The sequence below is a fragment of the Emiliania huxleyi genome (genome assembly GCF_000372725.1).
Source record: "Emiliania huxleyi CCMP1516 unplaced genomic scaffold EMIHUscaffold_75, whole genome shotgun sequence".
NCBI lineage: Eukaryota > Haptophyta > Isochrysidales > Noelaerhabdaceae > Emiliania > Emiliania huxleyi.
Window position 1 is genome coordinate 417,188 of NW_005196379.1, and position 12,140 is coordinate 429,327.

Sequence of the window (12,140 nt, forward strand, 5' to 3'; positions counted from 1 at the left end):
GGGCTAACGTTCTCAAACTCTTGTTTATTATATACGTCACTTGTCGAAAAAGAGAGTGATGCCATCTCCCTGACGGACGACCCGCACTGGGAGTGGATCGCCAGATCCATCCCTGACCCTGTGGCCGCTAGGGTGCATTGCCATTGGGCTCCTGTCAGTCCTGACACGCGGCACAGCGCCCGCTCCGAGCTCGTGAGTACTCTCGTCCCTTCCTTCGCTCCTTTGGCGCCGCGACGGCTTGGCTCTTTGACCCACTGCCCTCTGCCGCCGCCCCACGCCCCTCCGTCGCTGCACAGTTTCGTCCTCAGACTCTGAGCCGCTCTCGTCCGACTCCCTACCGCCGCAGCAGCGGCGGCGTAGCCGCCCACCCGCCGCGCAGCTGATCGCGCCCAGCACGAGGAGCGGCGTGAGACCGAGGAAGAGGAAGATGAGGGATACCATCGAGTTTTGCATCGGCCGCGTCTCGGCGCCGTTGGCGAGGGAGAACTCGTCGTGGTATGTCCATGGCGGGTCGGGCACCGCCTTTTCCCACGCGCGGAAGAGGCCAAACTTGACCACCGCGACGATGAGCCACGCTAGCGCCCAGAGGGAGCAGTAGAGCCGGCAGCTCGGACGCCCGTCCAGCTCGAGCGCGACCAATGGACCCGCTACGCCGATGAACATCGCGTCACCGAGCGACAGCTCGTAGCCGAAGCCGTCGGGCTGGCCCGAGCGGCACCCGCGATTTGGCTCAGGCCACTGCGTCGCGTTGGCGCCGCAAAAGCTGTCGCCCCACAGGTCCATGCGGAACAGCGCGTACGGCGAGAAGGCGCAGCGCGCAAGAAAGAGGAGAACGTGCGCTAGCAGCCCGAGCAGCGACCAGAGCGGCAGCCAGACTCGCATGTCGCGCCCGCGCACGCACCTCGGCCGCCGCTCCCCGGCGGGCCCGTACTTGAGGACGCGACGCCGCTGACGCCGCCTCAAAAAGCAGGTGAGAGCCACCACGGTGGCAAGTGCCGAGGCGCCCAGCACCCACGACACGATGCCGGAGCCGCCGTGTGTGTCGGGCGAGCACGAGCCGGTGACGAGCGAGGTGCAGCCGGAGGGCGCAAAGAAGAGGCGCATCTCCACAGAGGAGGTGTGGACCGCCGCACTCTGGCCGAGGCCCTCGCCATCGTCAAAGTCCTCCACGGCAATCTTGATGGCGAGGCCGTCATCGGTACTCGCAAACGCCTCGCTGCGGTACGAAATTGACTCGAGGATAGCGGGCGCCGTGTCAGCAGCCACAAAGAAGCGGAGCGTCGCATCGTTGTAGCCGTTGCCGTCGGTGCACGACTCGAGGCAGGCGTACCCCTCGGCGCACGCGTGAGGACAGTAGCCCAGCAGCCGCTTGACGAAGACCATCGAGCTCTGCCAATTGGCCCACGAGAGGGCCTCGCTCGCGAGCTGCTTGTGCGACGCCTCTGTCACGCCGCCGCTGCCCACAACCTTGAACTCTAGGCGGTACGTGCCGACACCGAGGTCGGGGTCGACGATCTGCACGGCACGTGCGATGCTATTAGCCATGTTGGGGAGGTAGGTGGTGTTGGCAGGAGCGAGGATCGTCGGTGGGTCGTTCACGTTGTAGACGCGGACCGTGTGCGTCGAGTCTGGCGAGGTCTCGCCGGCGGTGCCGAGGTTGAAGGCGAACAAGTCGTCGGTCACGTTGAGGAGCCGCCCCGCGCGCGTGCGCGTCGGCACCGAGAAAAAGTCGCGGTCGCCCTCGTACACCAGCCGTGGGCAGAGGAAGGCCGGGTCGTCGGCACACACCCGGTTCGAGTCCCATAGCACGATTCCGCTCTCGTTGATGACGGCGCCGCGGCTGAGGTAGCCACCGGGGTCGTACTGCGAGAGCGTGCCGCTTCGTGGGAGCTGTGTGATTGTAAAGGCCGTGGTGGCGGCTGCGCCACCGCCGCCAACGCGGGACGAGCGCTGGTTGATTCCACGCAGCTCTATCACGGTCGGCTCCTCCTCGAGCGCCTCAGAGGCGCCCGCGATCGCGTCGAGCCCACTGAGTATGGTGATGTCATAGCGTGCGGTCGAGACCGACTCGAGCCCTTGACTGTCGCGTAGCTGGTACTGGAAGGCGTCATGCGCTACGACGGTCAGGCCGGTGGTGCTGCCAAAGTCGTAGGTGCTGCGGTAGAAGAGAGTGGCGTTTGGAACGGATGAACCAACGCCGAGAGGCGCGCCGGGGGAACCGTCGTCGAGCACCTCACGCAGCTCACCATAGGCGGGCAGGCTTCTAACGATTAGCCTAGCGCTGCCAACTGGGTGCGCTGGGTCCTCGGCGTCCACGTCGGTGCCGTTTGCGAGAAGGAGCGTGGCGAGGCCGAGGTAGACGGTGGTTGCCGCGTCCAAGGGCACCGGAGGATCGTTGACGGGTGAGACCGCAAAGGTGAGGAGCGCGCTGTCGCTGCCATTGTAGGCGGGTGCGTCGTCACTCACCGTCCAGCGCAGCCTCGCATACGTCCCTCCCTCGGAGTGCTCGTCCGCCGCAGGACGAAAGTAGAGTGGAGGCGTGAACATTATAGCCTCGATTGTTGGCAGCGGCTCGGTGCAGTCTGAGTCAGAATAGAGAGCGCCACGCTCTAGGGACGATGGATCTAGGGAAATGGACAGTGTCTGGTTGCGGCTGAATGGTGGCTGATTATCAGCGTCCGATGCGAAGCCGTTGAGCGGCGGAGTCTCGGAGCAGCTATCCTCGGCCACAGTCATGACCGCGCCGGAGGCCAGCGGAGCCGAGTTGTCAATTCCGGCGGCGTGGTTCTGCGCAACCTCAAGAGGCATCAGCGGCCTGCCGTAGGCGGCGAACATGGCAATCTCTCCCTCCCACGGATTGAGTGCACTGTTGCCGACGTACCCGTCGCTGCCGAAGCGCAGCGCGTGGTCCTCTGGCCAGAGCGAGTGCGGCTCATACTCTGCGGGGCCAAAGTCGTTCAGCGTATATCTCGAGGTCAATGAGCCAAGGTCGAGGCTGTACGATATATCGAGTGCGCTCCCAATATTTGGTGGGTCGTCCGCGTCCACGACACGGATGCCGTCAATGTAGAGAGCAAAACGCGGCGCCGACCCTGCGGATGGTGCGCTGCCAAGATCGTGCGCTAGCGCGATAACGAGGTGGTGAAGTCGCTGGGCGTCGATCTGCGGAAAGCCCGCGATCGTGCAGTAATTTGGAAACGCGGGTAGTCGCACGCACCCTCCGCCAGGCAAGGCGAGGTCAATCTCTATGCAATTCTGTTCGTTCTGAAACAAGACCATGCTGCCTTCGGAGGTGAAGCTGCTGGCATCCTCGCGTGACGTACCGCAAGCAAGCTTGGAAGACGGAGATTGCGATCCCACCGTCGCAATCGTCCGCCGCTGTATATCCTGCGGTGCTCTCTCCATAGGCCTCAGCCAAAGCTCAAGCGTCAGCCCGTCGCGCATGCCGTGTCCCAGCTCCGCCTCTTCGCTGGTCGAAGTATGCAGCGGCGCAAATCGAGCTCTGCCTGCGGGGCAGGTCGCCTCGCGTGCAGAGCAGCAGCAATCTGACGCATTGAACAGAACCCCATTGCGCCCCTCAATGCAGTCTGCGCCCTGCCCGGTTGGCCGCAGCAGCCGCTGCTCGCGACGGCCCGGCTCGGCCCAGATGGCTAGGGCGCTCGAGGAGCTCTCTGCCGCCGCCCACTGAGTGAAGGCGCCGCGCTCGCACTCGCGGTAGTCAAACGTGTAGTGAACTCGCTCGCCCACGGACACGCGCTCCGAGACTGCAGAGAGCGCCAGAATTGGAAGACTCGCGATCGCCGCCATCGATCGCAGCCATTGGCGAATCAAACCACCAGGAGTTGCAACCGGGCAGCCCAAGTTCGGCGCGAAACCGTCGAGGGCGTTCGGCTGGGCTGGCCATTTGCCCTGGCCGCCGTCGAGCAGGCGCCCTGCCGAGTCAGATGGCGTTCGCGGATCTCGGCGCGATGGCGAGTGACCAGGAAGAGGCGGCGCGGAGCCGCTGCAGCGAGAGGCACTCTGTGCGCTTGACAAGGACGTCGGCAGACATCCCCTTTGGGATCACCATCCTCTCTGCCCGACACCCCAACGCGCTCGGCTACATTGTCAGCACTAAATGCGGCGGCCCAGCGGACGGGCAGCTTCTCTTTGGCGACTGCGTGGTATCGGTGGACGGCGAGGCGGCGTCTGGAGCCTATGTGACAAAGGAGCTGCTCGGAGGAAGGCTGCGTGTGGATTTGGCTGTCGAGCGAGGGCCGGCATGCATTGCAGAGGCGGAGGCCCTAAGGGCACAGGCCGAGCTTGAGGGGACGGTGGATCACTACTCGCGAAGGAGTCGGAGGTAGAGGTGCCAAAAGGCCGCATTTTAACCGTGTGTCGCACGGCGCGTCGAGAACGGCGCGGAGAGGTCAGAGGACTACGGACATGTGGCGTTGGGGTGCGTTTGTTTTATGTTATTTCTCATGTTCTCTAGCCCACAATAGAGCTCTATGCGACGCGCTATCCGATTCGGGGTGGAGCTCTCTGAGCCTCTCCCTCACGGCTCTCCCCATGGCTCTCCCTAACCGCTCTCTCACAGCTCCGACTTGCCCTCCACCGTCCCGTCGTCGTCGTCGTAGTCAAGCGGCTCCTCCTCTGGCAGCTCCCCGTCCTTGCCGTCCCACTCCTCCACGCTCACCACCTTGAGAGCCGAGGCGGCGACGGGCTCTGTGCGGATGCCTCCGCGCAGCACGCCGCCAACGAATGTCGCCGCGTGCTTCTCATCAAAAGCGTCGCGCATCAGGGCGAAGCGCCCCTTCTCGAGCGAGACGGCGGCGAGCGCGGGGTACGAGGCGCAGCAGCGGTCGAGCGCCTCCTCCAGCGCCGGCTGAGCGCCGCCCTCGGACCACAGGAAAGTGTAGAGCCGCCGGTTCCGCCTTGCGATCGCCTTGAGGGTCGCGATGTGGGCGTCGCGGCCGTCGGCGCCCGAGTCGAGGATGTGCGGGAGGAAGGCGACCGCGCAGAGGGTCCCCTTCTTGCCGCAGAGCGAGCGCCACTGCTCGGCCGACGTCAGCTGCGGCACCTCCGCCTCGACGCCGGACGTCTCGAGCGCAGACATCGCGTGCCCGACGATGTCCTCAGCGGTGCGGCCGCCCTCGTACGGCGTCGCCGCGCCGCGGTTGAAGAACTTGATGGTCGGGTAGCCCTGCACGCCGTGCTCCGACGCCACGCCCGTCGCCTGCGTCGCGTCCACTGCGCCGAGCTTGAAGCCGCTCCCCTCGAGCCGCGCTGCCGCAGCCTTCCACTCGGGCTCGAGATTGCGGCAGTGCCCGCACCACGGAGCGTAAAAGGCCACCAGCCAGAGGCCCTCCCCCTCCATCACGCGAGACTCGAAGTCAGAGTCGCCAAGCTCCTCCACCGCCGAGCCCGCGCCCCAGCCGGAGTGGCCGCCGCCGCCGCCGCCCGACGACGACGCCCGCTTGGGCTTGGGCTTGGACTTGTCCCCTCCGCTGCCGCCACTGCCGCCGCCGCCGCCGCCACCGCCGCTCTTGGCCATCTTTCTCAGCCCCGAGATAAGCGACGACTCGTCCCTTGCGCCCTGGTATGTCTCGGGCTTGCGCTTGTTCGAGCCAAAGACCTGGATCGACGGGTACCCTTTCACGCCGTACTTTCGTGCGAGCGCGCCCTCGGTGGTCGCGTCCACCACGACGAGCTTGATGGTCCCTGGAGAGAGCGCCTTCGTCGCCTTCTTCCACGCGGGCTTGAGCGCTTTGCAATGACCACACCACGGGGCGTAAAACTGGACGGCGACCGGGCCATCGTGCTTGAGGACTTCCTCGTCAAAGCTGCTGGCAGTGGCGACGACGACGCCTTCCTTTCGGGCGGCTGGGCCGTAGATGGCGGCGACGAGCGGTAGGAAGGCGAGCATTCTGGCGCTGCCCGCGCGTTGTCGCAGCCTGGTTCGCAGGAGATAGCCGCTAGGAGAGGGCTGTTGACTGGCCGCAGCGCGACCGCGCACACGTGTCACCAGCTATTCACAGTACTCGAGTAGCCGAGGACGGAGACGGGCGGGCCTCACGCGGGACTCACCCCGAGACCCCACCCCGGGACGCGCCCGCTGCGGGTGAGGCCCCACCCCCGGGGCAGCGAGGGGCAGGGGCGGGGCGGAGCGCCCCGGGTGCCCCCACCCCACCCCCCCACCCCCCGGGCACCCGACCCGCCCATTCAGCAGAGTAGAGTGGGGTCACCCGTTTAGTTGATTTGTAGTGTTCTGTGTGAGCGGTGGTGCCGCACGGGCCGCTCTCCCTCGCCTCGGGGCGTGGCGCTGGTGGCCCCCCCCGTCCTCGGGCTACTGTGATAAGCACATAAGCAGCGTGCTATCGATCAGGATCTCGTAGCACGCGTCAACCTCCCATCCCCGGTCTCCGGGAGGCTGGGTCTGTCAGCAGGCGGGGGGGTATGGTCTCGAGGTGGTTTGCGTGAGAGTATCATACCCTATCTCACATTTACTTGATAAACCAGCCGATCCAACAATCCTTTCACACCGGACGGTAGAGCCGAATCTGACGGCCAGAAAGCTCACCAGCCTCGCAACACATGCCATACCCATCCCTGACAAGCGTGGTTTGACTCACAGAAGCCGCAGGCCACGTGGAGACATAGCTACGTGACCACGCAAAACACGCCCGGAGACTGCTCACATCCCGATATCCCGGGCTCCAACAATGGTCCCACTATCGGGCCTATCGCGGTCCGACGCCGATCTACTTGGCTGTCCCCAGCCCAAAGGTACCGGGTGCACCCAGCCTGCCAAGGGCTCCAAGTTGGGAAAGTGAGCGCGCTTTGCTTTCTTTCTAAAAAAATTTGCTTTCGAAGAAAAACGAGCACGCATATTCTCCCCCCTCCATTCTCTCCCCCTTGAGCGAAATCATAAGTGGTCAGCGCCTCGAGGCGTAGGTTGCCACGACACACTCGCACGCGCGTTCCATCCTCGAGCTGCACCACGTACCGATCGGCTTCAGCTGAGTAGCCGACGATTGCGCCACTCTGCTCATTCATGACGGTGTGGGCAGCAAGCTTGCACAGCGATACTTTGGTCCCTGCAGGCGGGACGCAGCAGTTCGCATCGACGTCATCATCGTCGTTTGCCATCTCGGCGTCGTCGGCGCATTCGTGCTTTGCTCCGTACATGTCGACTAGTGCAGCGCGGCCAGAGCTGGTTTGAAGCTTCGAGACGAGTTCGAGCACCTGCAGGCGTGGGGGCTGCGACTGGTTGGGCGCGAGCATTACGTGCGGCAGCGGCAGTGGCAGCAGCGGCTTGCCTGCGGCAGCTCATCTGTGCCGGCCGCATCTAGCACCATACTCATAACGCTTTTTGTCTCGGACCCTCGACGCAGGTTCTTCTTGGCGTTGGCACGCTCTTTGCCGCCGACGATGTTGTACGTGCCTCCTTGCAATTTCGCTGCGTGGACACTCCATTCTTCCACCACGAGCTCGAGTGTGTCGGCCAGCGATCGAGAAGTTGCTTGTTTGGGCCGTGCGACATCGAGGAGACGCTGCAGCATCTTGACGGCGTAGCCGTCGCCATCGTCGGGGTCCTCGCCAGCAACGGCTCCGCTTTCGCCCACCTTCCTCTTGCCGCCAGCGTGGCGGAGCGTCGAGTGCATCGTCGCTAATGCGCGCGAAACGGACGGATGACGGTGCAACTCCGCTACCACCCCCTCAGTTGCGGGGAAGAGACTTATAAAACACGCCCGGAGACTGCTCACATCCCGATATCCCGGGCTCCAACAATGGTCCCACTATCGGGCCTATCGCGGTCCGACGCCGATCTACTTGGCTGTCCCCAGCCCAAAGGTACCGGGTGCACCCAGCCTGGCCGCAGGAGGGCGGACCCGGGCCGAACCTCCCACTCAGAGGTCCATTGAAGTCGTCCGCGGCGCCGTCCCGAAGCAGCAGCCGCGGGAGCGGGAGCGGGGAAGCTCGTACTCGGCCCGACGCGATAATGTTGACAATGCAATGCCAACTGTGCGTACAATGACTTGTACACACATCACCTGGGTCGTGATGGTCCATATGAAGGACAGACAGAGTCACGCACATCGCCTACACGGTCTGAGGGTGGTGAGGACTGATACATGCCCGGGTCGGGTTGAGTGCGCTCGGAGAAGAACAAAGTGTGAACTATAGGCCAAATGCGCTGGTCAAGGGGACAAGAGGAGTTGTGTGTGACAGGGCTGCCTGGAGCAGCCCCAAGCTGGAGGCCTTCCTCCACAGAGACCCGTCAAGGAGCGTCTTCTAGCATTGTCTACACGACTGTCACGGATCACGCAAGGCCGCTACGGAGACGAGCAGCTCCGAATCCGCGGCAATCCTCATGCATCCAGGCGTCACAGTCAATATCAGTGGTCTAGCCACCGCCATGCACAGCTTGACGTCGATGTCTCCAGGCTGGAGTGCCTGTATCCTTTGTTACGCCGCTCGGAGGTCTGATGGAGCCGCAGAACACCTGGGGCTGTGAGGGCGTCAGGCGGTGCCGCAGATAGACTTCTACCTCATAGCGCGCACCTATCTATCCGTGCCGGGCCCTGGCCGCCGCCAGCGGACGGTGCTCTACCAGCAAGGTCACCTACAGGGCACATTGTTGGACTTTGGCGGCCGATTTGCGCTCGAGCCGCCGCGCGGGAATCAGCACCGGCAGGCAGCGAGAGCACGACTGGCGACCGAGAAGCCAGCAGTGCTGCGCCGACACATGCCGGTCTGGACAGTGCGCGAAGCAGCCGCATGCGGCCTTACTGAGGCCGAGCGCGCGGCGATTGTTGGACGGTCACGTCCTTTCGGTTTATCGGGACGCGCCGGGATATCAAGTAAATGCGAGATACGCCGCAAAAGACGGCAGACTACTCGCTCGTCATCGTCGGCGCTGGCCTCATCGGCAGCGCAGCTGCCCGCCACGCGGCTCTCGGCGCGGCGCCGGGCTCGCGGATCGCCCTCGTCGGACCGAGCGAGCCGCAGGGACGCCAGCCTGGCGAGTGGGGAGCGTTCGGCGCGCACCACGACGAGGGCCGCATCACCCGCTGCACCGACCCGGACCCAACTTGGGCGCTCCTGGCTCAGCGCTCCATCGACCGGTACGCCGAGATCGAGGAGCAGAGCGGCGTGCAGTTCTTCTCCGAGGTCGGCCATCTCGCCGTCGGCCCGGCCGGCGCGCCGTCGCTCGTTGCCCGCGCCGCCAACGCAGCGGCACAGGGCGTGCCTCACGAGCTTCTCGACGCCGCCGCGCTGCGCGAGCGCTACCCGTACCTCTCCTTCCCGGCCGGCGCGGCGGGCGTCTGGGAGCCGCGGCGCAGCGGCCACATCTCGGCGCGCAGGCTGGTTGCGGCGCAGATTTCCGCGGCGCAGCGCTGCGTTCGGCCGGGCGTCGCCTTTGAGCGTGTCGACGAGTCAGCTGTGGCGGTGGAGGAGGCGGCGGCGAAGGCCGCCGCGGGGACGGATCAGGCGACGGGCGAGGCGGAGGGCGAGGCGCCGGCGCCCTCGTACCGCGTCCTCCTGCGCGACGGCCGCGAGCTGCGCGCGGCCCGCGTGCTGCTCTGCTGCGGCGCCTTCACCAACGGTCCGAGCAGGCTGGTCCCGGCGCCGCTGCGCCTGAGCAACTTCACCACGCAGACAGTGCACTTCTCGCTCGGCGACAGCGACGCAGCCCGCCTCGAGGGGATGCCGAGCGTGATTGCAAAGTTCCCCACCTGGTGGGCCTACCTCCTGCCGCCGATCCGGTACCCAGACGGACGGACCGTCCTCAAGCTCGGCGGCGCGAGGGTGGAGGATGCGTCCGCCCCCGCCGCACGCCTGGACGCGGCGGGCCGCACGCCTGGGCGGGGCGGCACGCGGCCGCTGCTGGAACCGAGCGACCTGCTGACGTGGTACCGTTCGGGCGGCGACGCGGCGGCCAGGTGTGAGATGGAGGGGATGCTGCATGAGCTGGTGCCGGGGCTGCAACCGCTCGAGGTTCGCTCCGACGCATGCGCGAACTGCCGCACCGAGACGGGCCTGCCCCTCGTCGGAAAGGTGCGTGGCCAGCTATACGCGGCCGCGGGCGGCAACGGGCTCGCCGCAAAGTCGTCCGACGAGATTGGGCGGCTGGCGGCACTTGCGGCGCTCGGATCGCTCTGCTGCGGCGAAGGCGGTCTACAGCGGTGGCAGGAGCCGGATGATGAGAGTGAACTGCTCGCGAGGGAGCGGTTCGCGCCGTGTTGAGAGATGAAATAAATAAATAAAACGGACACCTCTACTAGGAGATGGGTTGAGAGATGTGTTCGTTTGCGAGCTCTTGTTTGTCTTTTGTCCAGAAAACGTACCTGGCAACAAGATGTGAAAAATGAGATTCATGAGGGAATGTGAAATCCCACTCCCCAGCCTAGGGGTCAGGGCTCTCTAGCCCGTAGCCCGATGCCGATCATCCGGCCCGCTAGGTGCGCTTCTTAAAGCCGTACCCGTAGGAAGCTCCCGCCTCCCCGGCCCTGGATGTGAGGTTACTAACTGCACACTCCAAGTGCTCCAAGTGCCCAGCCCACCGGACTTACAACTCTTCTCTAGTAGACCGGAGCGGGAGGGCATGGCCTACTCGGGGAATGCTACATGGTGTGGTGACCGGTCAACTCTCCCAGCGTCGTCGCATGGCAAAGGCCATGGGCCACCGAGTCGACGACGAGGACAGGGTGCGCGCGGGCGGCCTCAGCAGCGGCTCGGTTTGGCGTGAAGAGCTTTGCCCAGTCGCGCGGAGAGCCTCTCTGCGCCTGCCCAAAGTACGCGGCCTTCAACCTCTGGTGGAGCCCACTCGAATGGACAATGAAGGGGCGCGAGGGCTGGCCAGAGTAGTTGTACCAGAGCGCTGTGGTCTCGCCGTCCACGCGACGCACGTACCGGAGCGGGTTGTGGGCCCCATCGTGGCAGAGCGTGAAATTGCGGAAGTGGCGTAGGCGAGGGCCTTTGCAAGGGAACAGCGAGAGGAAGTGACGTGAGTCGCCGTCCACTTCCACCCGGAAACTGCTTGATCCCGACTGGCTATAATACATCCTATTCGCAGCGGATTGATCCTCGTTGTGCTCGCTTTTTTTTTCCCTGGCTGCATAGTTGTGCATAACTGACAGTGCCTCCAACAGCGCCTCGGGCTGCCCAATGTACACGCCTGAATTTGGATAGCACGCGCGCGAGCTCCTTCGGCAGGCCTGGAAGGCCTCGTTTTGCGCGTTTTGCTTGGCGAAGCATCTCGGGAAGGAGCCGCACTCGCCGCTGAGCGTCAGCGTGCGCTTGTCCCGCACCGGTGGCGGCAGATACTGCGGCGAGTTGGCGACCACGGCGTCCGTGCCGTCGGAGAAGGCAATGGGAATGGCCGGGTTGAGCGCTTGGAGTAGCTGGACGGCCCTCCTCACAGCAGGCAGCTTGTAGCCGACGCCGCCCCATCGCATCCCGAGGCCCTGCACGACCAGTGGAATCTTGTGGTGCGCGGCTGACAGCCCAAGCGCCCACGGACCCAAACCGGCAAGGTCAGTGAGATATGTCATCAAGACAACAGGACCGCTTCCTCGCCAGCTGCCACCACGAAGGGCCCAAGAATTGGCTTTATTTGTTTCACTTTTGACGAGCGTCAAGCCAAATTTCACAGCCACTTCGAGTACGGGTGTGAACGGGTGTTTCGAGTTTTGGACGTGCTTCAGGTTACTCCCGCATGCTCACGAGTGGCCCAGGTGAGGCGCAGTGGGCACAAGTAACACCGAGTTCACTCGAATTACCCTCCAGTTCCTAGCAGTTCCTGGCAGTTCCTGGCAGTTCCTGGCAGTTCCTGGCAGTTCCCGGCCGTTCCAGCAGTTCGAGCGTTGCCGCCGACTGCGGCTACTTAACTAATACACACTACAAAGTCGCGCCCACGGCTCTGCGAGCCGTGGGCGCGACAAACCCCGGCGGGGTCGCCGGGTGGCGCCACCCTCCTAGGCGCGCGCCGGGCCGTGCGGCCACGGGCCGAAGGTCTCAAAGCGCTGCCGGCGGTTGAGCTGGAGGGCGGTCGTGTGGCCAACGACGTGCAGCATCGCCGTGAGGTGCTTGAGCGCGCGGCGGTACGCGCCCGGCCGGAACATGGCGTGCGGCACCTGTGTGGGCGGTGGGCG

At 64.8% G+C, this 12,140-nt stretch overlaps 2 protein-coding genes across 2 annotated transcripts; one reads left to right on the forward strand and one right to left on the reverse strand.

The window, feature by feature from the left end:
• Nucleotides 1-4,443: 4,443 nt before the first annotated feature.
• EMIHUDRAFT_428303 (hypothetical protein) lies at nucleotides 4,444-5,908 on the reverse strand (the record flags this gene model as incomplete). Its single annotated transcript, XM_005760586.1, has 2 exons — nucleotides 4,444-5,484; nucleotides 5,521-5,908. 2 exons carry the CDS (start codon nucleotides 5,906-5,908, stop codon nucleotides 4,574-4,576), a joined length of 1,299 nt encoding a protein of 432 aa, XP_005760643.1. The 3' UTR covers nucleotides 4,444-4,573.
• Nucleotides 5,909-8,850: 2,942 nt separating this feature from the next.
• On the forward strand, nucleotides 8,851-10,233 carry EMIHUDRAFT_106239 (hypothetical protein; the record flags this gene model as incomplete). Its single annotated transcript, XM_005760587.1, has 1 exon — nucleotides 8,851-10,233. One exon carries the CDS (start codon nucleotides 8,851-8,853, stop codon nucleotides 10,231-10,233), a length of 1,383 nt encoding a protein of 460 aa, XP_005760644.1.
• Between the last annotated feature and the right edge of the window lie 1,907 nt (nucleotides 10,234-12,140).